Source organism: Rattus norvegicus, chromosome 10 (genome assembly GCF_036323735.1).
Source record: "Rattus norvegicus strain BN/NHsdMcwi chromosome 10, GRCr8, whole genome shotgun sequence".
Classification (NCBI taxonomy): Eukaryota; Metazoa; Chordata; class Mammalia; order Rodentia; family Muridae; genus Rattus; species Rattus norvegicus.
The window spans coordinates 52,804,222-52,831,433 of NC_086028.1; the positions used below are offsets into that span (position 1 = coordinate 52,804,222).

Genomic DNA, 27,212 nt, shown 5'->3' on the forward strand with positions numbered 1-27,212 from the left:
GGAAAATCCAAAATCGAAGTGCCTGAAGATTTTAGGTGTCGAGCGGCAACCTGACATCTGGCTGCTAGAGATGGGCTCTCTTGCTGCAAGCTGGGCAAGCTTCCCTGGGCTCTTTTATAACAACATGGATCCCAAGTGAGTGGGAGCTCTCATGACCTATCATCCCTCAAGCCCCCACCTCTTAGTACCACTACACTGGGGACTGAGGCTCAGGGTGCATGTAGGCCGTAAGTAGCAGCTATTTCAAGAGACCTGGCACAACGACGCTGCCTCCCTATACTCTTAGAAGCTGTAGTGGTTTGCATATCCTTGGCCCAGAGAGTGGCACTCTTAGGAGGTGTGGCCTTGTTAGAGTGGGTGTGGCCTTGTTGGAGGAAGCATGTCACTGTGGTGGTGGGCTTTAGAACCTCCTCCTAACTGCCCATGAGTCAGTCTTCTTATGTTTACCTCCAAGATGTAGAACTCTCAGTTCCTCCAGCATCATGTCTGGCCTGGTCACTGCCATGCTTCCTGCCTTGATGATAATGGACTGAACCTCTGAACCTGTAAACCAGCCCCAATTAAAAGTTGTCCTTATCAGAGTTGCCTTGGTCATGGTATCTCTTCACAGCGATGGAAACTGTAACTAAGGCAGAAGTTCCATCACTTAGCTGGCCTCTTTGATATTGTGTGATATATATTTTACCATTTGCACAATGGAGAGACACTTGAAACTAGCCCAGAAAGCCAGGGTCAGTTCTGCTTAATGTATGAGTTATGTTTAATGTATGAGTCAGTATTTTACAGCATATTTACTCATCTTTGTATGCATTGAACCAAGTCATTTCATTTTTTTAATCTGTCTTTCATCCCTAAATAAAGAATAATTTGAGGTAATATCCTAGCCCTGTTCTTCTAGAAAGCAGAGCCTGAGGAAAGGATTAAGTGCTAAGACCTTATTAGGAGATAATGAGCCCCAAGCAGTAAGAAAGTGAAGGTAAGGCCAGGGGAAATGTCATACTATGCAGCCCAGTGTCTGGCAGTGACACACAGGGTGGGCAGCAGCCACTGAGGAGATCGGTTGACTTCTTTAGAAGTGTTGGGAGGAGCCTACTGCACTGTGGAAATCTCCCATCTCCCATTGGCCAGACTCTACCTTTTCACCTACCCCTACTCCAACCCCTACTTGGAGAGCTATTTCTCCATCCTTTTGGTCAGACCACCTGACTCCAAACAGCCTATCAAAAAGCCTGTCTCCACCCCTCCCACATGAATACTTGTAGTTCCAAGATGAGATCCTAGTTGAACAGGAGTCACTTTGATAGGAACGTGAGCAGGGCTCTAACATCGACGTGTCTATGTAGAGACAGCTTTAGAAGGAGTGCCACCTTGCATCCTTGGCATTCATACAACGGGGTTCAAAGGCTGATGGCTTTACTCAATACCCATCTTCCAAACCACGTAGCACAGGAGGCACTAAGCGAAGGCCCACCAGTCAAATTCACTTCACATTTTATTGGAGCACAGCCATGTCCCTGTGTTCTTAGTAAGACTGGCAAAGCCAAAACTCTTCACTCTCTGGCCTTGGCAGAAAAGATTATCCTTGGCATAACAGAGTCTAACAATTTCATGTATTCAGAAATGGGTCCCTCTGTATACAAAGAGCCTCTGCCAAAAGTCACCAAGCCACTGTAGTCAGGCTATGACTGGACAGCCAGGTTTCTGCACTCAGAAGTGGGAGCATGGGTGACTAAACTTGGTATAAGGGTGAATCCATAGATTCCTAGATAAGGATGTTCACTGGAAAGGACAATTTTAAGGGCCGTCTGATTGTCCTACAAAGCATGAAGTAGAACCCAGGAGAGCTGGTATTTGTTCTATATCCTCTTCTGGACAAAGAATTGGTGTCTCTAAATGTTTTATTATGTTTGTGAGTGAGACTTGGAGTGGATGTAAGCCAGGGACTGAGCTCTTGTGTTTATTTGCCAGATAGTCAGTAGTTCTCTTGATTTCTTATTTTAATTTTCCTTTAAGTAAATGGATTCCCATTGACTTTATTAAACGGAGAACTAATGAGCTTCTAGGTAGGATCTCTACAAAACTAGTAATTGTGCAAACCATTCTTTGAGCAGTACTTGGTTCAAAGTAATTGGATACTTTTCCAGCCCTCTAGATAGGATGGCCCTGACAGCTTTTTCCCAATAAAAGTTGCCCAGAGAAGCATCTGCACCCAAACCATCAGTCTGTGGGGTTTTTTCCCCTGTCCATCTGTATTGCACAAAGTAACACTAGAATGCTGCTTTTACTTGGCATATTTGGCTGAATAAATTGTGCATTGTGCTCTTATTTGTATGAGTATATGAGCATGGATAGCCCTTATTTTTTTAATTGAAAATAGATCCTTCCCTCATATAATACATTCCAACCAGCTTCCCTCCCTCTGCTCCTCCCAGTCTCCCTTCCTTCCATACTTTCCCTCTCCCCTAGACACTCCCCTTATTTTTAAGGGATTCACAGTGGAAAGCTGTTAATCCCGAAAGTATACTTTTATTCTCCCTCCCAGTAGCTTTTGCTTTCTCCTCCCAAGCGTCCATTTTAATTAGTATTGTTTAAGTAATACTTGCATGCATAGCACACCCCTCACTTTCCATCAGATTTTAAGGCCAAGTAATCTCTTGTTTATGGTAAAGACTCAGTGAATCTGAAGCCGTTCAATAAACCAACATGCCAGCACCCAGAGACAAAGGGGGTGGACTCTGTTCTTCACTCCATCCTCAGAAGTCATTTTGAATTGTGCTGTAAAGAATGCAGTTCTGCATGTCACTGGTTGTTAGTCGGAGCTGGCAGTCAGCAGCAAATTGGTCCAGACACCACTGCACCCAAAAGAAATATGGGGATACTAACCCCATGTCCCCCTTCCTGCTTTGTGCCCAAGAAAACTGAAAACCTACATCCAGGCTGAAACCTGAGCCTTCACACACACACACACACAGCACCACCATCTCCACAGCCAGAGCCCTGGTGTACCCAGAGAGTGGGTGGACAAAAATGAGTGCGAGCGCACAACTGAACTCAGCTACAGAGAAGAAGGAAGCAGGGTTGACACCCACTTCAACAAGGATGATCCCTGAAGGCACCACACCAAGTCAAGGCAAACACAGAGGGCTACGTTCTGAGGGATTCGGTTTGTGTGAGATGCTTAAAATAAGCAAATCCATAGAAACGGAAAGTAGACGAGCGGTTGCTAGGGGCTGCAGGATGGGTGAGTAGCAGCTGCTAATGAGCACGGGGTTAAGGTGACAGAAATGTGCTATAATTAGGTAATGGTGAGGGCTGCACGCTCCATGAACAGACCAAAGCCACCACACCACAGGTTAAGTTCTACAACATAGTGAGTTACATCGCAATAAAGAATTGTTTTTAAAAGCACCCATGTGCGAGGATGCTGCATGCTCTGTGACATTCTTGATTGCCTTTGGAAGCACTTCCTTAGAGGCTCTGTTTGGGGATTCTTAAGGCATAACTCCAAAAGTGTCAGGGAGTGCCATCTGCCCCAAAACACCGAGGCAGAGAGAGGGCCTGCCGTACACTTGCTGAATCGCAGGCTGCTATTAGGAAAAAGTAAAACATTTTACATCGAATTCTTAAGTGCTTCCGAATAGTCTCCACTTATTATTTTTTTCTAACTTCAAGGAGACTTAGTAACAACAAAATTGATACAGATATCGTGGTGTTAGCTTTCTGTCTAGAAAAAAGCACCTGAGACAATCAACTGATAAAGAAGAAAGGTTTATTTAGACTCATGGTCCCAAAGCACATCGTGGTGGGAGGGTATGGTACAGGAAGTACACTCACCTCATGGTGGGCAGGAAACAAAAAGAAAGCTAGAAAGAGGCTGGACTCCGAGGGTCCCCTGTTAGGGAACACTATCCTCTCTGCGACCTAACTTCTGATGTTCTACTAGACATTTGTTTGAGACAGAGTCTCACTGTGTAGCTCGGGCTGCCCTTGAACTCACTATGTACACCAGGCTGTCCTAGAACGGTCTGCTTGCCTGCCTCTGCCTCCTGAGCGCTGGGTTTAAATCCTACCATGTTAGACCCCACCTAACCACTGAAGTTTCCACCACCTCCCAAAAGTACCCCAAGGTGAGAACCAGGCCTTCTCACATGACTCTTTATTAGTATGTGGGGGAGAAGACATGGTTTTATCAGATCCAACCTGGAGCAGTTACAAGGAATGGAATATAAAGTTGAGGCGTGAATTAAATCTGACACAAGAAACACAGTAAAAAAAAAATGCTGAGTTTGTCATCATTCTGAGGTTAAAGGTCAGGTATCTATAAACCACTGAAGTTAAAGCAGAAACTCCTGAGGAGCTGCTTGAAGACAAATAATTCAGTTTTATGGTGACAAGATTTAGAATGAGTAAGAACTTGCCAGGAGAGGCCCTTCCCCTGCCTGCTGTTTATGGTCCTGAGGTTGCTGGCATAGCTGACTCGAGTGTGCTTCCAGCCTTGATTCTCGTCAGTGTAGAGAGAAGCCCTAGCGGCTTCTATCATCTCAAAGCCTTCCAGTCCACAGCTACACTTTGCAGATCAGCATTTCCTGGTAGGAATATGGGGCTTTCACTGTTGTGTGTGCCCAGTATTGTGGCAGGTGGACAAGAGGAAGACCAAGGAACTTGGAGTCTGATTGGGGTGTGTGTGTGTGTGTGTGTGTGTGTGTGTGTGTGTGTGTGTGTGTGTGTGTGTGTGTATGTGTGTATGCATGTATCTATGTTTGCATGTATCTGTGTGTGTATGTATATATGTAGTATGTGGTATGTGTGTATGTATCTATGTGTGTGTATGTATCTATGTGGGTGTATGTATGTATGTATGTATGTATGTATGTATGTATGTATGTATACCTTAGTGGTTTAAAGAACAGCAAGGCTTTTTTGTTTTGTTTTGTTTTCACTTTTTTTTTCTCTCTTTAGAAACTTTGTTGTTATTGTTGTTATGCTGGTGCTGGTGGTGTGTTTTTTGTTTTGATTTTGTTGTTGTTTTTTTAAGAAGGGCCTCTGTTTTGGTTAGGAAGTATGTGCCTGTAAATGGTCCTGTCCTTTCTCAATGGCCGCACTCCAGAGCTCAGGGGTCTATCTAGGTCAGGAGTGAGCAGTCTGAGAACCTGGCAGAGCTCATCAATATGGTGAGGTGGGATCCTTCCTAATCATTAATATGGCCGGCATGCATTCCATCAAAGGCAAGGGATGTTCAAGATGAGGGTGTGCCCATAACAAATGATGTCTGCTTGGATTTTAAACCTTTTAAAGTGCTAAACAAACATTCCTACTACAGTGTATACAGCCAAAGGAAATGGAGTTGGTGTATCAGACGCATTGTGTTTATTGAAGCATTATTCACAACAGCCATGGCACAGACTCCAACCATGGGTGGATGAATGGATAAAAACAATATGGTGCATAGTTGCAATAGAATTCTATTTAGCCATAAAGAAGATAGAGATCTATCACCATAGCAACATGGATGAAACCACAGCACCCTGAGTTATGTAGAAATAAGCTAGACACAGAAAATGGCTAAATATTCTCATTCACACGGGTGCTACAGATTTGGTCTCATGGCTATAGAGTGTAATAGTAGTCTCAAGTCTAGAAAGGTCCAGAGAGATGGGACAGAGGGGGGATGATTTTGCAAGATGCAGATACATAGGAGAAATAAGCTAGAGTGAAAATGGTTTGTGGCGCTATATCATACATTTTTACAATGAATCGGAAGAAGTCAGAGCATTGCTAAGTCAGAGAGATGATAAATACTGAAGAGAAGGAAATGCTAAGAATCCCGACTTAATCATTCGGCACTGTGTGCATGATTTCAGTCACAAGATTGTTCCTCGAAAGCACACACTATTACTGTAGGTCAGAATTTGGGAAAGTGCTGGTCTATGATCAAGTTCTTAAGAAATTGGCATCACCGTGCTGTAGTGGAGTAAGGGACAGAGGAAGTAACAGTCAGGCAGGGCCAGAACTTCTGCCATCCAGATGGATTGTTCCACTAAGACAGTCAGTAGATGTCTATGCAGGATGACCTTTACCTAGACACTGCCTGAGAAGCACCATGTACACAGTGTATGAGAATGTTCAGCTCTATGAAAGCTGGAAAGCATTCTTAAACATATGGACCCCCTCTTCTCTCAAAAATCCACGAGGTGTGGTTCTGTCCTAACGGAGGCAGATGGGGCTCAGCAAATTCCCTAGGGTATTCCTCTGCCTAGGTGAGCTTCACGGGTGTATTTTTCACATCCAATCTGTGGATGCTCAAGTTTGGGCCTCGTGTTCAGACAGAGGCTTATGGTTTTGTACCAAGTATTAAAGATCATGGGCCAGCAAGATGGATTAACAGAAAAAGCATTTGCTGCTAAACCTGCTGACCTGAGTTTGATCCTTGGGACCTACGTGATGGAAGGAGAGACCAACTCCCATAAGTTTCCCTCCGATCGCCATGTGTGGTACACATGTGTAAGTAGGCGAGTGCTTGAGTACATGTATGTATCCACACATGCTCATGCACATACACATACATACATACATACATACATACATACATACATACATACAGAGAGAGAGAGAGAAAGAGAGAGAGAGAGAGAGAGAGAGAGAGAGAAGAGAAGAGAAGAGAAGAGAAGAGAAGAGAAGAGAAGAGAAGAGAAGAGAAATCAGAAGCAGCAGCCTACGTAAGGTCAGGATACTATTTACCAATGCACTTGAAAATAGAAGGTGATAGGGAGAACCAAGAAAGAGAAGAGGGAAGCAGTGTGAGAGAAATGGAACCTCAGTTGCAAAGGGACCTTCTGGCTTATCTGTGCTCTGCCTTTCACCCGCTGTTTTCTCATACATCTTGCTTGTTAGTGGGGATGAATCATTGCCACTCTGGGACTTGTGGGACCAAAGGGCTGGTGGGAGCCTGTGTCTGTAAGAGGACATACGCAGAGGACAGCAGGACAAAACAGTTTGAAGTAAGGTGGGTGTTTTGAATGTGAGGTGCTGTGGGAATCAGTGAAATACCATGATCTGTGGGTCCTCGGCTGATACATGAGTGGGCAAGGACCATATAACTTGATTATCAAGCAACAAGTGTTTGCTCAATGCCTTCCCTGTGGCCAGCTCTAATTAGCCATTTGATGGCTTCTTGCCAGAGTGGAGTGGGCGAACGCCATGCAAATGGCTATGAGGAAGGCTTCCTGAAGTCCATGTGAGTTGTTTAAGGGAATTTTCCTGGTGACTTGGTTGTGATTTTCTTTTCCTGCTTGAGTTGACTTCAGAAGGTCCCTTCAAGCTTAAAAAAAAAAAAAATCCTGTGAAACCAAGAATGTCAGGCTTAAAGTGTTTATCACGCACAACTGCTGATGAGTGTGCCTCTGTATGTAAAACTGGCACAATTTCCCCTCCATGGGATCCTTATTGTTGGAAGCAGATCTAGGAGTGGGGTAACGGCTTTTTGTTCTTTCAATCTGAGTTGGATTCCAAAGTAGAATGCTCTTCCAAGAGGTGTGGGAGGCAGAAATCCGGGTGAGAAGTTAGTCATGCAAGAAGCCCGTGTTTATTGTGTGCCTACTCGCTGTGAGCACTGGGCTGAGCCACGCAGAGGGCCATGAGACCCTCATGGGCCTCACCATCCTTGGCTAGATAATGACCAAAGTCTTCCATGGTGACCGTTGACTGAAGCTTCTGTCCCTTTGTCATCTGCCTGTCTGCATGCTCAGCGATAACTGCCCCAGAAGAAAGGGCTCCTGTAACCATGAGGAACGCTGGATGGACTGTAAGCTCAGTGTGCTGGGAGTGGAGCCTGCCCCTTCTCAGACTGGCTCAACTTTAGCTCTAGTAAATGGACTGGGGTTCCTAGGGCGGTTCTGGTGATGGCCATGCAAACCTCAGGCTACTTTCATCTGCATGTTTGTGGACCTGGCTGTTTCTCTTCTATCCCCTCAGAGAATCTTCCCTGTTGGGCTCAAACATCTTTGCCTGGGTCTCTCTGGTCAGCTTGCCAGGTTCTGCAGTCCTCTGCTCACTGTCGATTGGTGGGTTGCTTGGCTATGTCCTTTTAGCCTTTCAACTTCTATCACAAAAGCTTCATTTTCTCATTTACCCACATAATGCCAACAATTTGACACTGATGCTTGGCTCCTTGATAGGGAATGCATGTCAGCTCGAACACCCATTCATAGCTTACATGGAATAGCCCAGGGCCCCTCGTGTGTGTGTGTGTGTGTGTGTGTGTGTGTGTGTGTGTGTGTGTGTGTGTGTGTTTGATAGCTCCATGACACCTGTACAACTCACATTTGAGCCTGAGTACATTTTAAGCCTTTCTCAACCTCCTCCTCCTCCTCTTCTTCCTCCTCTTCCTCCTCTTCTTCCTCCTCCATTTTGGAGGGGTGTTGGTTGTTGGTTTATTTGTTTGGGTTTTCGAGACATGGTTTCTCTGTGTAGCCCTGGTTGTTCTGTAGACCAGGCTGGCCTTGAACTCACAGAGATCTGCCTACATCTGCCTCCAGAGTATTATTTTTACATTTGTGTGTTGAGTGCGTACCTACATGCATGTGTGTATGTGTATGTGTGCACATGAGCAAGCATACCACAGTGCACATTTGGAGGTCAGAGGACAACTTACAATAGTCAGTTCTCTTTCTACCCTATGGGTCTCGGGGATCAAACTTAGGTCAGCATAGCAACCAGCTGCTTTACCTATTGAGCTGTTTTGCTGGCCCAAGGTTGCCTCATGATGGAAAGATAACACAACACTACTCCCAGGGCTTCAGAACAGCCTGGTTTTGGTGGAGGCTGTGTAATGGGGAAGCCTTTGGCAGTATAGAGAGCACAGGGCTATCTGCAGTGTCTCTACACAAAATCCCGAACGGAAAAAGAAGTTTCTATATTTGTTATCAGTGCCACCTATGAGAAAAGGTGGGAGTGGGGTGAACAGTGGGCCCATCGGGTTAGGAGTTCTGTCTTGTTACCTTTGAGTGGGCCATGTGTAACACCTGGATGCAGGCAGCACCTGCAGCAGCTGCAGATTGGTAGGACAGTGGTCTTCCCTGCCTCTGGCCCAGAAGTGCCTGGGAACTAGCATTCTGATTCTCAGGCTTCAAAGGACAGAGCTGAGAACCACAAGCTGTGGAGTCAAATCTGAGGCTCAGCCTCTTGGAAGGAGTTCCTGGTGATCCTGAGGTGCTCTGAGCTTTGAGAAGCTCTGCCTGGTGCTCCTGTTCCAGGCTCCCCCTGTAGAGCATGGGGACTTGGCGGACAGGCTTTTCTGACCTCTTTATAGAGAGGGTTTTGAATCTGTTTTGACTGTTTCCCGAGGATTCTCTCTGCATTCGACTCTAGAGTCTCCCATTCCATCAGCCATGCTGGGTCTTCTCTGTCCCCAGTACCTTTCCTCGGCATTAGAAAAAATGGCAAGAAAAGGTTTCTGGCTGGGAATTTCTGAACCTTTGGAAGCACTGGTTAGGATTAGGAAGGGCCCTTTGCTTTCAGAGGAGCACAGGTCCGCTGCGTGTTGGTTGGACAGCCTTACTCAGAACCCAGTGTGTTTGCAAGCACCTACCTGTTCAGCTGTGCCTAGGGGAGACTGTTCATTATTTTTGGTTCCCAAACTAATTTTAGTTCTTTCCGACAATGTCCTCCTTCCTGTGAAGAGCGGCATTCTCAGCAGTTTCGAGCATTATTTATAAACATAACGTCACACCTTTTACTGGAAAGTCTCCTACATGAGGATTAGCAAGGCAGAGCGGCTAAAGTTAATAAATGCTGTGTTTCTCAGAAAACAAACAACTCAGTAAGGTGCTGCGTCAGGAGACAATGCAGCTTTAGGAGAAGAGGGGTTTCAGAGAGGTTGTGCCATATGATTTCCTGTGGAAAAGTCACAAACATCCTCCCTGAGACAGGGCCATGGGAGAATATTCCTGATCCAATGTAATGCCCCTGGAGGGGTTGTCTGTGTACAGGGTGGTGTGGCTTGTGTCTGCCCTTGGGCTGGTTTGGTCTTATTAGAGGACTAGAAAGCTACTTATGGCTACTTTAAAGAAGGGTGGTTAACAGAGACTTTGAGATGCGGAGAGGACTGGAAAATCAGCCCCCATGCTTAGGAACTTGGGGAATCTCATGCTCTCCATTTCTCTCTCAGTTTGCCTCTCATTCCTCAAGCGCCATTTAGAAAGGACCAGCAGGGGAGAGATGGCTCAATGGTTAAGAACACTGACTGTTCTTCCAGAGGTCCTAAGTTCAATTCCCAGCAACCACATGGTGGCTCATAACCATCTGTACTGGGATCTGATGCCCTCTTCTGGTGTGTCTGAAGACAGCTACAGTGTACTTATATATAAAAAATAAATATATCTTTTTTAAAAAATGAAAAAAAGTGAAAAGACCAGCAGTAGAACATAGTTATTCCAGATTCCACTTTGCAGGATTCTTAGCGGATCTCAGTAGCCACACCCATGGTCTATGAGAGTTTGCTTAGATTATTTATTTATTTATTCATTCATCATTCATTCAATTCATTCATTCATTTATTTGAGACAGGGTCTGACTGTGTAGCCCACTTTGGGTTTATACTCAAGATCCTGACCTGAATTATCCTCAACGGTCTGGGGCTGCGGGCATGAGGCATCATGGGAGTTCTTAAAGAAAGGTCTCCATCATATATAGCAAATGGTTTTAACTTTCACGATGTTGTATAATTCTGGTGGTAACTTTTCTTCATTTCATATGTATGTGTATACAGTGCACATGTGTATATATGTATGTGTTTGAACACACATGTATAAAGGTGAGCATGAATGTGGACACATGTATGTATGCAGGCCATAAGTTGAGGTCAGCACTATTTCCTGACCACTCTTTAACCTTGTACTTTAAGACAAGGTCTCCCAAACAAAGCCAGAACTTGCTTTAGGGATCCCCTGGCTGCACCTTCTGATCTGGGACTACAGGCACACTGCCATGTCCACCTGGCACTTATGTAAGTTCTGGGGGTCCAAACTCTGGTCTTCTTGCTTGTATGGCAAACATCTTAGCCTCTGAGCCCTCTCTGCTCCCCTGATCGCCATACTTTAACTTACCTTTTACAAATGGATTAGCCAGCTTTTATTATTTCTCCTCTTTGATGTGATACACTAAAAGGTACTTTATCCACAAAATCCAGTGATGTTTCCTCTGGGCCTTTTGGCCTCTGAAGTGCTTTCCATCACTCCCAGATTGTTTCCTCAGGCTTAAAAGTTTCAATCCACGTGGAAACTAATTTCAAAAACTGCATGATACATAGGATAAATAGCTTTCTATTGCTCCTGTTGTTGGGACAGTATTCACCAGCTAGCTCTTACCACTGCCCCGAAAAGCACCTGCAGATTCTGTGAGGAGCTGGTTCTGCTTCCATGGGTCTGGTGTCCTTTCCATACGCTGTCTTCTTTATTCCTGTGCCAGTCCAGTGAAGATTTCCACCCCACCCAAATATTTCACCTGCGCTCTTCAAGAAAGCCCTTCACAGCTTCTCCTGAGCATACTGGAAATTCTAGACTCACTACCCAGGAACTCTGGGGGAGCTGTGTAACAAAACGAGAGTCACTTAGATAGGTGCGCCATGATCTTAGGACCCTTGATCACTAGTGTATGGGTTGTACGTACAATGTGGATCCTCTGGAGAAAGGAGCCAGTCAGCCCTGAGTGAGCGAAGTGGTATCGTGTGGGCTTGCATTGAGCTCCTTAACATGGGGTGCAGTTTTAAACCTATGTTTTATTCCTGGAGTTTTCTATTTAGCATTTTTGGGTCACGGGTGGCCTTAGGTAAAGGGTGCCATAGCGAGTAAAAGTGTATACAAAAGCGGGGTGCTGTTGTTTGTAGTGGGGTAAACTGTGAAAATGACTGTTTTACTCTGGTTCCATTTTCAGGATACGTTTTGAGGGTGTTCTGCCGGCAACTTCTGTACATAAAGCAGCACACACTTTCCCTTCTCATGAAGGTGATGACTTTTGTGTGCATAGCTGTGCACTTTCCACACCGGCCTTCCTCGCTCTCCCAGTGGGGAATGCCAGTCCATCAGTATATAATTACTCCCTGGTGGGTGGACACTTGGGGCCTCTTCTCCGGGACTTTTCTACTCTAGCAAAAATTACTAAAGAAAAAGCAATCTCGGTTAATTTTTTGATGGCACACCCAGAACCTGCTGTCCAGTTAAAAGGAAGTTTGGCAGGCACCTGTGGTCTATCCAGGAGAGTCAGCCCCCTCTCTGCCCTGCTTCTCTAGATCTGCCTTAGGAGTGGTCACCCTAGAAGGACCATATTAATCCCATGAATAAAAACAAGCTTGTTAGTCTAGTTTATGTTTCTCCAATTGTGAGGGAGATTAATAGGTTTTCTTATTTATTGATCGGTATAATTGGTTGTATTTTCTGTAAAGTATCCATATATGTCCTTTCCCCTCTTATTTATTTATTCACTTAACATGTTGGGCTCTGGGCCAACGGAAGGCAAGCCCTATACCACTGAGCTACATCCCAGCCTCTGGCGCTTTTGAAATAGGGCCGCAACATTTTGTAATTCACATGCTGAGAAGAAAATGGCGTGCTCTGTGTGTTCCCTGGGCTGTCTTGCTCTTTCTCCATATCTTTCTACCTATACATACAAGAAGGCCTGTCATTTTTTTGAATCAGCCACTAGCCACATTGCTGGACTGAGTTGTAATGGCTGTGTTGAACTGAGTCTTTATTCATTCATCAAACACTTCCCGATGACCTGCTCTGTGTGTGACATGGGCTGAACTAATTGACCGTCTCAGCTCTCAGACTGCATCCGCGGTAGGAGGGATGGGAAAGCAGGTGTATAATCAGGGTAGGAGGAAAGTTATTCGCCCGGCTGCTCTGACAGTTCCTTATGTCCTTATCCAGTGTTCAGAAAACCTGGACAGCAGCAGCATCCAAGCAGCCCCCTAGCTGGACCAGCAGGTCACAGAGACTCTACCCAATCAGAATGAGAGTATACCCCTGCCTGTGGAGTCCTGACCCACTGTGTTGTCCTCAGCCTGCTCCTTGGAGCATTCTCCACCCCACAGTGCACACCTTCTTATTCCTCATGCCCAACTGTTGTAAGACAGACAGATTAAAGACTCGGGCTTGCTGTGAGTTCTCAGTACTCCGCTCCGATGGGTAAAATGTTCTTCAGCCCTAGGACAGATAGCCAAGTGTCATGCAGAAAGGGGCTCTGGGGACAGATCCGACGACCTTGGTAGTTTTAGAAGATTGGAACAGATATAGTAAGCATTTGGGAGTTCCCTAAATTACCCTATATTGCTAGCATGTATCTTACCTGATCCTAAGTCTGACACTTCCAGTGGGGCTTGTCCGGTCCTGCCTAGTGATGGGATTCCATGATGATTTTACAATGGGCTCCCTGGGTTTTCCCCATAGCTGACTCATCACTGAGATTGCCAAATAAAAACAATTGTTTCTAGGTTCTATTTCCACTGACTAACCCTAATGCTCAGGCTCAGAGCCTGGGAATCAGCATTTCAGACCATTGGCCCTAGAGATTCTAATGCAAACCTGGCCTCAAGAAATGAACTGGGAGCACTGGATACTGCGCTTAGGCTCTGGATTGCAAACATCAGGCTTGGGATTAGATAAGGTTTCCTTCTTGGCATCTGCCTTCCGTTTTGTCAAGGGCAACTTAGGGCCTAATAACTGTGAACTGCCACTTAGCTACACACATCTGGCATGCTTTTCCTACACTGTAGTCAACCATCACTACCCCTCCACCCAAGAGGGTCAGGCAAAGCCCCCATTAAATGCTCTCAGGGTTTGGGTAGGTCTGAAGGTCCTGCCCATCTCCAGACCATTGTGAAGTCTCCGACAGTTCAGAACTGGATATGTCAAACCAGCAAAGGAGTCTCGGAGACACCTAATTCTCTCCATCCCCAGAGACTCTCAGAGACCCTGTGAGCTGTAGGGCAGTGGGAAGTGGGATCACCAAAAACATTTGGCGGCTCACTACGGAACACCCCAACAGCTCCGTCATGCTAAAGGAAGTGTCCTCAGCCATCTTTATTCCAGGTGTGGTAGGAATACTTTCTCACCTCTTTCCCTGGAAGATGTGTTCCATGAAGAGATGAAAAACGGAGGTGGGGTATGGTGAGACCGAGGCCGGGCATGTGAGAGGGAGCAGGGAAGCAGAAGAGGGGACCAAAGTTCTGGACAGGGTCCTGCAGCTCATTGTAGGTCAGAAACTGCAGGGCTCTGTGCATCCTCTTGGATCCATTCAGAGGTACCAGGCCCCCAACAGATGGACGCACATACACACTTCTCTCAAACATTTGTCTTTTTTTTTCCTGAAGCTGAGGACCGAACCCAGGGCCTTGCGCTTGCTAGGCAAGAGCTCTACCACTGAGCTAAATCCCCAACCCCATGGCTCACCATTTGGTGGGGCTGGTCCAGCAGTTCTTTCCGGGAAGGGGCCAGTGAGATGATACCAGAGGGAAGCATTCATGCTCTTCTATTTGCTAAGGTTCTGTTCCTGCTAGCAGGGCCTGGCACCTGCTTTGCTGTCAGTTGGCACAGGAACAACCAGAGTGAAGCAACCTAAGAATGGTCTCTTTATTGAGTTGCCATTAGACGGTTCAGGAATGAGCTGTACGCCCTTATAACAATCATGCATGGAGGAGGCCAGTTCTGCAGCTAAGGTCATGGGGACAGCCTCTCCCAGATATCCTGATTCCCCTGACTTTGGCTGAGAGAGACACCCACGATCTCAGTGGTACCCTCATTTTGATTTCAAAACCAGTGCCACCGGAGCTGTCTGCCAAGGTCCAGGGGTGGTCACTTCTGCATTCTTGCCATTGACACCCTGTTTCTAGTATTTCTTCAGAGGTTGCCGGGGAAGAGCCCAGGATTATCTCAATCTCTATAAGAGTGGCAGGCCGGATAGAGAGTGACAGACATCAGAGGGCACATGGTGGCCCAGTCCAAGAGACCAGCTCAGAGGTGGTTGTCAGATCATGTTGCTTCATTGCTCAAAGCACACCATTCAGAATAAAAGCCAACATCCTTGAAATGATTAATAAGATCTGGGACAGACAATGGAATCCCCCAGAGGGTGTATGATACAGGTACCTGGAACCCAATTCAGGCTCAGCAGATCTAGGACAGGGCCTGAGAACTGCATTTCTAACACATTTCTGATAATGCTGATATTCCAGGCCCCATGGACCATACTTTAGAAACCGTCTCCCATATTGAGCTAACCCATCTCTATTGCATCTGACCTTATTCTCCTCCTGCCCCCCGCCCCGTCCACTATGTCCTCTTCAGCCATCCCATCCCTTTTGCTGCTCTTAGGTAGTAGATGGCAGGCATGTTTTTGCCTCAGGAGCTTCTTCCTTCTCGCTTCTTGGGCCTGAAATTCTCTTCCCTTAGATAAATGCAAGGCTAGTTTCTTCCCAATCGTGGTTAAGTGTCTTCCAAGATGGCTCCCAGAGCACCCACCCCCTGTTATGTTACTCATGTCCCTTCCTTTTTATAGAGTGGTCTATGGAATCAGGCAGTCAGGATAGAGTGTGAGTAATGGATTAAGCTATACAAGCGTGTGGCTTCTGCTTTGCTCTCTCTTGGCTCCCCTGCTCTGGGTGAGTTAACTGCCATATCACACAAAGCCCAGTAGCAATGTTTCTTGCCTTCTGATGCCATAGGCTCACCTACCAATGTCTGGGAGTCTCCACACTGGAACCATCATGCTAAATTCATGTTTAAGTTCTGACCTTCTGAAACCATGTGAGACAATAAACAGATCATGTTTTCAGACGCCAATTTTGGAATAATCAGAATCATGCAATAGACACCTAATAAGCCTCTCCATGTCTTTCTTTAAACACCTCTTTCTCATGAGGTTTTCCTTGATTGTTGTATTAACATGGGGAGGAAAGATTTGTTTTGGCTCATGGTGTCAGAAGCATTATCTCTCATGGCAGGGCAGCCTATAGTATGACCAACAACAGGAAACAGATGAAAAACACATGGAGGGGGTCAGGTAAGACATAGCCATCAAGGATGCATACCAGGGGCCTACATTATCCAAGTATCACACATACACTCACTCGCTTGCGCGCGTGCACATGCATGCACATGTGCGCACATGCGCGCTCTCACACACACACACACACACACACACACACACACACACACACACACACACATCTTGCCTGCTACCTACTGCCTCCCAATAATAGCATGATTTCATCCATGGATTAAGCCATTCACTAAGTCAGAGCCCTCGTGATCTAATCCTCATTGGAAACAATCTCACAAGCATGTTCAGGCTTGCGTCCTGGGTCTGCAAACACACATTGCAGGGAAGCAGTGACTGCGATCCAGCATCTGACACACAGTGACAGAAGATGTCCTGGGTCAGGGTGTTGGGGCTCCTGAAACAGTGCTGGGATCACTTACACTGCTCTGGGGAATACCATTGAGCTGGGCAACTTGAGGGAAGCTACTCCTGACTAGGGAGGGGCAGGGACTAGAAGGGAGATCTTAGGGTTGCCATATGCCTAAGCCTGGTCACACATACTGCTGGGACCACTGCTAAATAAGGGGCCCAGAAATTGCAAGAAGCACTGAAGGGCGGTTGGGAGGAAGCTCAGTTGGTACACTCCATCAATTATGGTAGAACATGTCAATAAATTTCAGCATTTGGGAGGTAGAGGCAGTATGATCAGAAAGTCAAGGTAATCCTTAGTTATCTATCAGACCAACCTAGGCTACATGGGACCTTGTCTTAGGGGAGAGGAGGGGAAGCCTACAAAAGAATGAAAAAGGAATAAACAGGCAGGTAGAAAAGGACTTCAAAGCTTGTCCCTGCTGTCTATCGCCTGTTATTTAGCTTAAGGCCATTGAGTGTAGAAGAAAGCCACCACACAGGCCTGAAGATGAACAAAGCCATTGGAGGGAAGGATGAAGACTACTTGAAGACACACAGGTTTGCCAGTGGACCCTTAGCAAATACTTAGGCCAGTGGAGAGGTCCAGGAGTGTAGCTCCCCCAGTGGGGTGTTTGCTCCAATGCAGGCAGGCTCAGTCTTAGCAAGGGACACAAAAGCCTAGAGTCCACTAAGTCAAACTAGTAGCTCCCACTTTGCTCACTGTCTTAATTGTTTAATCATTACTGTATTAATGTATTAAACATTAAATGTTTAAGCATTATTGTGGTAAATTTTAAATGCACTATTGTATATAAAGGAGTATTGTATTGAACTTTGAAAGCTGAATTTAACATCATAGCATTCAATTTTTCAATTACACTCTCTTCTAAATTTTGTTCTCTGAAGACAAGGTCCTGTAAGCCGCTGTGAGGGAACAGCATTCATGGCTATTGGCATAGGCAGGAGTAAACAAGCTCCCTGGGTTGGCCTTGCCCATGCCCAGTTGTCTACACATGTCTGGCTGCCCTGGTTTCAGTGGGCAAAGTACGAAAGGAGTGGGTGCCATTAGGAGAGTGTGTTCTGTGGGAACTGCTCTCCATCAGTATGTTGGGTGGGAAAAGGGTCCCTGGGGAATGGCTCACTCCTTTCATGCTGACCTCACTGCAATTTACAGTGTCCAGGGCCTTTGTAACAACAGCCACCTTGGAGAACCTCAGGGTCCTAGCAATGGAAGCCCAGAGAATGCGGAAGAGCCTTGATCTGGTTTCTCTGTGCTCTTAATCATCTCTTCAGTCTTGCTTGGACTAGGCGGGAAAGCCTGGTCACTGTAAGCAGATTATAGGGTCTTCTTTGCAGAAAACCCAGAAATGGCTTCCTCCCTCTGGGTGGTGTCACCTGTCGTAGTCCTGTTGGTGGTGTTATCCTTCTTCTGCCAGAGTCCCAGTGTTCTCTCTCCAGATGCTCAGGCCTCTCCAGTTTAGCTCTGTTCCTTTACTGCTCCAAGCTTGCAGTGGTCCTCAGGTCTTACATAGGTCAGATCCAGTCAAGGCCAAGAGACAGGCTGGGCTGTGGCTTCAGTCAGAGGCTCTGCTCCTACAGAAGCCCAGCTGGAGCATCAGGATGTAGCACTTACAAGAACTGGGAGTTACCAGAAGGACAGAGGCTTTGACCAGGAACCTCTTGGAGAGCAAGTATCTACCTGCAGGCCAGCTTCTCTCTGTGGGTTTCAAGACCCTCACAACAGCCTCCTGAGCTACAAGGTACCCTAGCCCAGTGGTTCTCGACCTTAGTTCAGTTCCTCATGTTACAATGACCCCATCCATAAAATTATTCTGTTGCAACTTCATAACTGTAATTTCGCCACTCTTGTAAATCAGAATGTAAATACCTGTTATGCAGGATATCTGATATGCGACCCCCACGGGGTTGCAATGCACAGGTTGAGAAACACTGTCCCAGCCCCTCCTCACAGCCTTCCTTGAAGGGAGCCAGCAGGGCCCACAGCTGCTCAGGTCTCCTCCTGCTTGGAGGTGGGGCTGAACCTAGCTTCTCAGGGCTGCGCCTTTCTTTCTCTCTGCTTGTTAGCAGTTTGTGGTTTGCAGGCACCAGAAGGATGGGTGGATGAGGGCAGGAAGTAGGACCCTGAGGTGGCCAGAAGAAATAGCAGAATCTGTACGTCAGCTGGAGACGTGAGTGTGTGAGGTGTTCCTCCTCCTAAAACTAGCTCAGCGGCCTCAGCCACCAAAGGAACAGAATCAGCAACACAGACAAATGGGACACAGTTCTCTGGGGACCTTCCCTGAGCTTGGTGGAAAGGGAAGGTTTATCCCCAAATAGTTGAGGAGCACACCAGGTGGGGGTTGCCCGTGTACTAGCACAATGTTCAGCCATGTTGGCTGGCAAGGAACCATTCATGAAGGAGTGAACCAGCCATGGCTGCTGTGCTAAAGGACAAAGTACAGATGTCAAGGTGAAAAATCTGTGACCATCCAAGGGCTGGAATATGTGTGCTGGGCCCTGGCTCAAGCTCCCAGACAAATTTGAGGCATGTGCCTGTACAGAAGGGTCAGCAGGAAGGTTGGTAGGATGGAACCCTGGGGGAAGACAGCAATCAGTCAACACTGGTACTCAAAGCCTTCTGTAGTCTTACATAGAGCTGGGGGAGGGGCACCTCAGAATTTTTACTCAGACCTTTGACCGCCCCACACTGACTAACGTTTGTATGTGCACCTCTGTCTCCTATCCACCCCAGGCATCACCTTCTGTGAGCCAGCATCCTGAGAGGAATTCACTGGTGAGCAGCATTAGGGAGGAGGTGCTAAGTGGCCACACCCATTCTCATGACATTTTTGGAGAGCAGACAATATCTGGCCTAGAGAAAGAAAGTAATCTTGGAAGTCTCCATGGAAGAGGAGGCACTTTAAGATTTCTTAAACACTCGAGATGGTGATTAACGAGCATGAGAACAGGCGGAGAACAGAGGAGGCTTGTTCAGATATCACCAGGGCAGGCTAACTGAGTCTGCCTAGAAGGCTGTCTAGACAGGCAGACAAGGACAGGACACTGCTGCAGCTTGCTGGGAGGATGGGGTTGTCCTCTGTCACGTTTGTATCTGGTTCCGGGGGAGGGGGAGATTACAGGTGAACAACTCAAGACAAGAGCCAGGTTCTGGCCAGCAGTCCACTAGCTCTAGGGCTGGGCTACAGATGCCAGAACCAAGAGGCAGGAAGATCAGATCCTGTGAAAGAAGCAAAGTGGCAAGGACCAGTAGCCTGCTGATGGGAGGGGCGTCTCAGGCCCCCAACCAATTTGATGAGGGGAAGTGGAGCAGATGGTTTCTGCTTTTGGATCTTCAGTTGGGGGAAGCCAGGAGGCCAGGGCTGACCCCTAGTGATGCTGTAGTCTCAGGCAGCAGTTTGATCTCCAAGCATGCTGACCCCAGGCAGGTGGAAGGAGACACTTTCTTACAGGGGAGTTAGGTTAGAGGCATGTCTACCTCCTAAGGAAGCTCGCCCTTGTTTGTGGGGCTGGGGAGTGGTAGCCAGAGCCTCCCATGCTAAGCATGAGTCCTCCTGCTACCTCACCTCTGTTCAAGGATGTCTCCTTCTCCCTCTCCAGACAGCCTTCTCCTCTCTGGTGCATCCTCTCCCTTTAAGCAGGAAGGATCATGTTACCCTGTTTAATCAACTCCCTGGAACCCTCAATCCATACTTCCTAAAGCACAGAAGTCGAGGAAGAAGCTGAAGGAAGAACCCAAGTTAGAGTCTTAATCAGGGGAAGCCACCAGAAGGGAGCTATGTCTGCGTCCTCTGAAACAATTAACTTCTCAGTGATAGCTTTTATTGGAAGTTTATGTATCTACCCATATTTTTGTTTAATTTAAAAAGTAACATTATATCTGAAGTGTGAGAATGTGGCAGTGCCTCCTTTGAGTGCTGATATTGTTGCTATTGTAAAATTTGCTTTGAAGAAGGGGAAACCGCTGAGGAATTGGTTCAGATTGTACTGGTCACCAGAGGCAGAGCTTGGGTGCTGACGCCTTCACTTGCTGCCTTCATGGAGCTTAATGCCTGGGCTTTCCAGTCCTCCCAGAGTGATCTGAAAAGAGAGTCACATGGAGAGATAGAGAGTGTGAGGAGATCGGGCTCTCTCTCTCTCAAAGACAAACATGCAGTCAGCAGTCACGAGCGTGCAGTGGTTCACACCTGTAATCCTGGCACTCTGGAGCCTGAGGCAGGAGGCTCACTGTAAGTCTGAGGCTAGGCTAGGCAAGACCCTCCAAAAACTACCAAAAGATCCCCCCAAATAACAAAAAGAAACAGACACATAGATACCAAATTGCAGGGAACCCCGACCTCTGAGGGTGGGATTATGGGTAATGCTTGTTTCTTTGTGGCATTCTCAAAGTGTGAATAGTAAGAAAGGGTTTTGTTTGTCTCCAGACAGAGTCTCACTAAATTTTCCATGATGGCCTTGAATTCACCCTGTGGTCCAAACTTTAAAAACTTGTTTTATTACATCGTGTACATGCATGCATACGTGTGTGCATGATGGCATGCGTGCATGCATGTGCTTTTTTCATCTACCTTGTGGGTTCCAGGGATCAAAGTCAGGTTGTCAGCAAGCACTTTTACCTGCTAAGCCATCTTGCCAACCCCAGGCTTTAAACTTTTCATCCTCCTGCTTCAGCTTCCCTGTGTAGGGATTACAGACACCACACCTGACTTAAAAAGGTTATTATTTTACCATCAGATACTATTGTAGGAAGTCCACTCACAGTCCTAAGCTCTGGGGGACAGGAATAGAGCTGGAGTGTTGGTTAATTTCTGATCAGCCTGTATAGCTGAGTCTCAGGGGAGTTAACCAGGAAGGCCACTGAAAACTATAGTTTAACCAAGACATATGACTGTCGTCTGCACGGGTGGGGGGTGGCTGAGAGAGGAGAATCCTATGTCACCCTGGCTACACGATGAGATTCTAAAAACAAACTACTAACTACGGACAAAGTGATAGGGTCTGAGGTGCCTGGGGCTCCCCCATCGACCGAGGACTGTCTTTCTACAGACCAAGGTTCTTTGCTCTGAGCAAAGAGGTTTGAGGTTACCATAGGCTTTGAGAAGAAATGCCCATTGTACAACTGGAGATTCTGGGACTAGAAATGGGAGCCCTAGGGACAGAAGTAGAGAGGAATGAAGGGGGTGGGTAGAAGATTCCAGCTGGAAGCTACCTCCTCAGGTCCACCATGTAGAGAAGGGCCTTGGCTAAGGGATGCTCTGTCAAGAGAGGTAAGGTTGGGGAGTAAGGGGCCTAGGCAAGAAGGGGCTGAGGTAAGGAAGGAAGGAAGGTGTCCTTTGGCGTCCTTCTTCTAAGAAAGGTGACTGCCTCTGGCTCACTCTGCTCTGTAACACTTGGACTCCATCATGGCAGTCTCAAACTGATCTTGTTTCTCCTTTGACAGAGACCACCTGGGAATGTCCCAGCAGTTCTTCTGGGATTTCAGCCAGCCCTGGCCCTCACAGGGGCTCTCTGCCTCCAACAGGTAAGAGCCATTCAGCAGCTTGGGATGCGTGGGAGGGCTGTATACTCACATTCACTGGGAAGCTGAGATTGTGGGTCCTGGGTCCTGAAACTTGCTGTGTGCTATGTTGTAAACCAGACCTAGAGATGGTCCAGGCCATGTCCCTGAAGCCTGCTTCCCAACATGGTGGTCATGCCCAAGCAGGACCAGCTGCAGCTCTGGGAATCTAAGGCTCTCAACTGAGGCACCTAGGATGAGAGTTGGCTGGGTGAAGTCAGGGATCAGAGATCTTTCCAGATGCAGGACAGAACAGCTCCACATGGCTCTCATCAGCATTGAGGAGCAGAAAAAGGAGGTTGAGTTTTACAGGGGAATTTTTGAACAGAATGTTCTGGAAAGGAAATGGGCTTGGTTGTTAGGAAGTGCTATCTGTAAAGGTAGCTGAATAGCCTTGTTTGAGGTATACATTCTTATACTGGGTATGAGAATTATCCAGAAATGTCTCAGGTTCTAGTATGAAGAGGGTTACAGGGCTCGGCAACAGGGGAAATAGTTTATTATTTCCCCTGTATTTCCCTCCTCCAGGCAGCCTTCCCTGACTACCCTCTTTGAGGCCCTCAACCTCTCAGTTTGTATCACAGTGTGTGGCCTTAGTGCATTCCAAGTTGTTCTCTCTGTCTAGGCTCTCCTCCCATGATGTACTGAGGGACAGAGCCTAGGTGTCTCCTAGTGCTCTGGTCTCTATGTCTCCACACAGAGCCTGTCTTCATTGTTGCATGAATTCACAGTCATCAGTTGCCTCTTCAAAGACTACTTGGCACACACAGGCTTATTGGGGTCTTGTGCTGTCACCTGTAGGGAATGGAGCACTGGGTGAAGTTGGCTTGGACCTCTGCAGAGGTCTGGGTGTCACAGACCCTCCCTCACCTAGAAGCCCATCAAGAACACTCCTTGGCCCAGCTTCAAGTGTGCTGGGCCTCTAGAGGGTTAAGAAGGGTGGGGAGATAGTGAAGAGAGTCAGAGGGACCTGGATAGTGGCTGCCCACACCTCAGCAGCTTAGCATGGCGTTTCCCAATTCTAAGACCATAGAACCCTGTACAACCAGCTCCCTGGCAAAGGGGCTTAATGGTTCATGCTCTCCTTGGAGGTTCAGTGGACAGACATGTCCTGTTCTGAAAGACACCCTGATATGCCCACACACTTCATAGGGACTCCCCCTGTGTTCATTCACAGCATGTCATGTACTTGCCAACCTGTCTCATCTCAACTCTGAGAGGCTCTCCCTTCCAGGGAGCACTGGGCAGGGTCTAAGGCACACACAGGTGTCTTCTAGGAAGACTCCAGGGCTCTTGCTAAATGACCCAAAGGGCACAGGAGAGGCCCACAGCAAAGACTCCTAGACTTGCAGGACCACAGTGAGAGTTCAAAAACTATTCTGAGGTACAGAACATCCATCCAGCACTGCCCACAGTAGGGGTCTTGGACTTTCAGCTGTCTCTGGACCATGCATGGTCCATGAGGACAGGGACAAATGTCTTGCATTCTTTGGTTTCACACCCATTTTAGTGTGGGGCACATCAGCTACATCATATGCTCAAGAGTGTATCCAACTGGATGTGAGGCCTCTTTTCCCTGTTATTTAAAGTGTACGTGTGTCAGCGATCAGCAGCAGTCTGTAATTTAGGAGACTGATGCTTGTTTCCTGGGGTCTTGGCCATGGTGCTTCTCTCACAGGCCTCTTTTTCATCAGTCAAACACTAGTAGCCCAGAGGGTGACCATGAGAGGGCCTGGCCTGGCTTCATGATTTCTATCATGTTAACTGTGGAGCACAAAGATACGTCAGCTATCCATTGTTCCTCTGCCTCCCTCCTACTATCGCCTCTACACCCGATCTCCACCTCCCACCCTACCATCCACCCCTGTTCTAATTTCATTCTGTTGCTGTGATAAAACACTCCTATCAAAAGTAATTTAAGGGAGGACAAGGGTTTCAGCTTACAGATAACAGCCTATCCATGAGAGACGTCAGGGCAGGAATGCAAACAAGAACTTGAAACAGGAACCTTGGAGGACCACCACTTGCTGGCTTTCTCACTGGCTCATGATTAGCTAGCTTTCTTACACAGCCTTGGACCACCCGCCTAGGATGGTGCCTCTCACAGTGGGCTCAGCTCTCCTCACTAATTATTAATCAAGCCAACCTGATCTATACAGTTCCTCAACTGCGGCTTCCCTCTCAGATGACTCTAGACTGTGTCAAGTTGACAATTAAAGCTAACTAGGATAATTCTCTACCCCCCACCACCATCATTCTCCCTCTGTCCATCTCCCACCCTGCAATCCATCATCTTCCCTTCATCCACCGTGCTCCCCATCATCCTCCCCTTTTCCACCCTCCTCCATCTTCTATCCAAACATCCTCCCTTCACCGACTTTCACCCATTCTGTATCCCCATCCCCACCCTCTGTCCATCCTCCCCCGATTCTCCATCTTCCCACCATCTTCCCTCTGTCTACTTTCCTTCATCCACCCTCCATCCCTCTTCCATCCTCCCCATCCATTCTCCATCCTCCCTCTGCCTCCCATCTTCCCTTCATCAACCCTTCATCTCCATGTACCTTTCCAGTGAGAACAGGGTCTGGCATACGTTCTAGTCTTCTTTCCTTATGTTCAAATCAAGTCTAGTCAATAAAGAATGAAGTGGCCACTCTGTTTCTCTGTAGGGGATCACAGAGTTCCCCACAACCTCCAGATCTTTTTCTCATTTAGTTTCACAGAGACTGAGCGTTATTGTGGGAACAGAAACAGACACAGTAAGGACCTAAGGTTGCTTCAGAGATGCACCAAATCCTCAGGCTCTTAAGGATGCAGCCTCTTGTCATGAACACCCAGCAGGGCCAGGTCTCAGTGCTTTCTGTTTTGTTTGTTTCTGTGAAAGTCATTGAGGTGGTGTATTAACTTCTTTAACTTTTAAACTTTTTTATTATTATTATTATCATCATCATCATCATCATCATCATTATTATTATTATTATTATTATTATTATTATTTGTGTGTGTGTGGGTGGGTGTGTAAAGTGTGAGTGCCAGTGTGTGTGCCGCAACATCAGAGGTCAGAGAACAGCTCTGGGGAGTTGGTCCTGTCCTTCCCCTGTGACATCCAGGTATCATACTTAGATTGTCAGGCTTGCCCAGTGAGTACACTTCCTAGCTGAGCCATCTGGTGAACTCTGTCAACCACCTTTATCCCCAAGTATGCCACTGTTTCCCTACTCCGGGAACAGACACCCTGGGGCACTTGAACAAAGAAGCACAAAGGAAATAGGCCAGGCAATCCCTGCGCACTCTGACGAGGAGTGAAAGTGGGGCACTGTGACAGTGGCTGGGGAATCAGAAGACCTCAGCCAAGAAGAGACATTTAGGACAAGATTTGGGGACAGTGATGAGGTAGGGTTGGGGATCGATGGGAGAGGCAGTGACTCTGGCCAGAAACAGCCAGGTCAAAGGTGCTGAGGCAGGAACAGCCTCAGTCTCCTGAGAGGACTTGAGAATACAAAGGGGCCAGGGAGGGAGGGGCCAGTGCTCTGCACAGGAGGGAGCTGGGGACAGGGTCTGCTACACCAGGTGAGCTGAGAAGGGAACATACTGGATTCCATGCTGCCTGTGGAGGTGGAGGGGGGCAGACAGTGGCCAGGCTGCACTAACACTTGGCTCTCTGTTAGGAGGGGTAGGGTTTACATCGTGTGTGTGTGTGTGTGTGTGTGTGTGTGTGTGTGTGTGTGTGTGTGTGTGTGTGTGTGTGTGTATGCATGCGCGCATGCGCACACACACGCGCTTGCCTATGAAGGGACAGTATAGAAAACCCAGCCACATTTCCTGACCACAGACATCCCTCTGGTCCCTCCTGAAGGAAAACATGGGACACGGAACAATGTCGGGGAAACCACCGAGTAACGTCACCAAGCTGCATGGGGGTGGAGGAGTAGGGGTGGGGAAGCTCAGTTTTAATTCCAGGGGCCCTCCTGCCTTCCATGGGATGAGTCTGTTTCACTCCTCTCACTATTAGTGAAAACAGCCAGGTTCCCAGCTGGGAAGGAGAGATCTACTTATAAACCTGAGCCCTCAGAACCCATTCTTCTTTTTAAATCTTGGGTGATATTTACAGTGACTACTGAGCCAGGGACCTGGCCCACATTGCTTCTTTTCGTGTCACCAGAGTTAGGAGGCCCTGTGGATTCAGTGGCTTTACTAAGGTTGCCTGCTGCCAGGCTTTGTAAATGAAAAGCCATTCAAACCACAACGGGAACTCCTGAGAGCCTTTCAGTAACTGCTGGTAACATCCAAGTCCCTCTCTGGGCTGGTTTGCACACATTGTGGAAGGATTGGTTTGTGGAGGGAGAAATAGTATCGGGCACGTGGGAAGCAAAATGGAGTAAGGCAGTGAGTATCATGCTGAGTTGCTTGTAGGCTAAAGGACAGCAGAGAGCAATGCTGCCCTTCCTATAGGGCTTGTGGGGACCGTGAACGTGGTCTGCATCTCAGGCTCAATGCTGAGGCCAATGGCTGTTTGTGCGTCTCATGTGACAGTATGTCTGAGAAACTAAAACTTTAACTTTCATTTAACAACTTTAAAAGTCTTTTGGAACAATTGCATGCTTACAAACAAGTAGAAAGAAAAATAGCAGAGCAAGTCCCCCGTACACCCTTTCTTTCCAAATTCAGTTTTGGGGAAGGGCATGGTTGCATTGGACATGGGACCCAGGGTCTCATATATGCGAGGCAAGCCTTCTACCACTGAGCTACAGTCTCAGGCTGCCCTGTAGAGCCTCGACTCAGTTTCCCCTGTGAGTGTCCCCCCACAGCCAGAGTCCCTTTGTCAGAACGAGGAAGCAAGGCTCGTGTGTTACTCTTAACTAAATGTCAGACTTCACTTGGATTTCATAAGATTTCCTTGGATTCGCTTTGAAGCCCTGCCCCATTTATATTTTATTTAAATTCAGTTAAAAAGCCACCTGCAGCCAGTGGTTGGTGCATCTAACAGAGCACCTGTATTGAGGGAGCTCCCGCCTGAGCCTCTGGCCTGGGGCGTTCGCTGAGCTGCTGTTTTTTCTTAAAGAAGGGAACACCTACCATTTACAAAGGGTTCCCTACCATTTACAAAAACTGCCCTGGTAGGACATAGGTGAGAGTGTTTGGGAAAACAGGGTTTAGAGACAGACTTTGCCAGCCTTAGGGATCGGGCCACGTT

General features: G+C 47.3%; 1 protein-coding gene across 8 annotated transcripts in view; it reads left to right on the top strand.

Annotated features, from left to right (window-relative positions):
- Positions 1–27,212, top strand: part of Gas7 (growth arrest specific 7) — a 230,555-nt gene that overhangs the window by 152,532 nt on the left and 50,811 nt on the right. For all 8 annotated transcript variants that reach the window (NM_001414201.1, XM_039086994.2, XM_039086991.2 and 5 more), the window contains 1 exon segment: positions 21,902–21,982. In NM_001414201.1, coding sequence (NP_001401130.1) covers positions 21,902–21,982 — 81 coding nt within the window.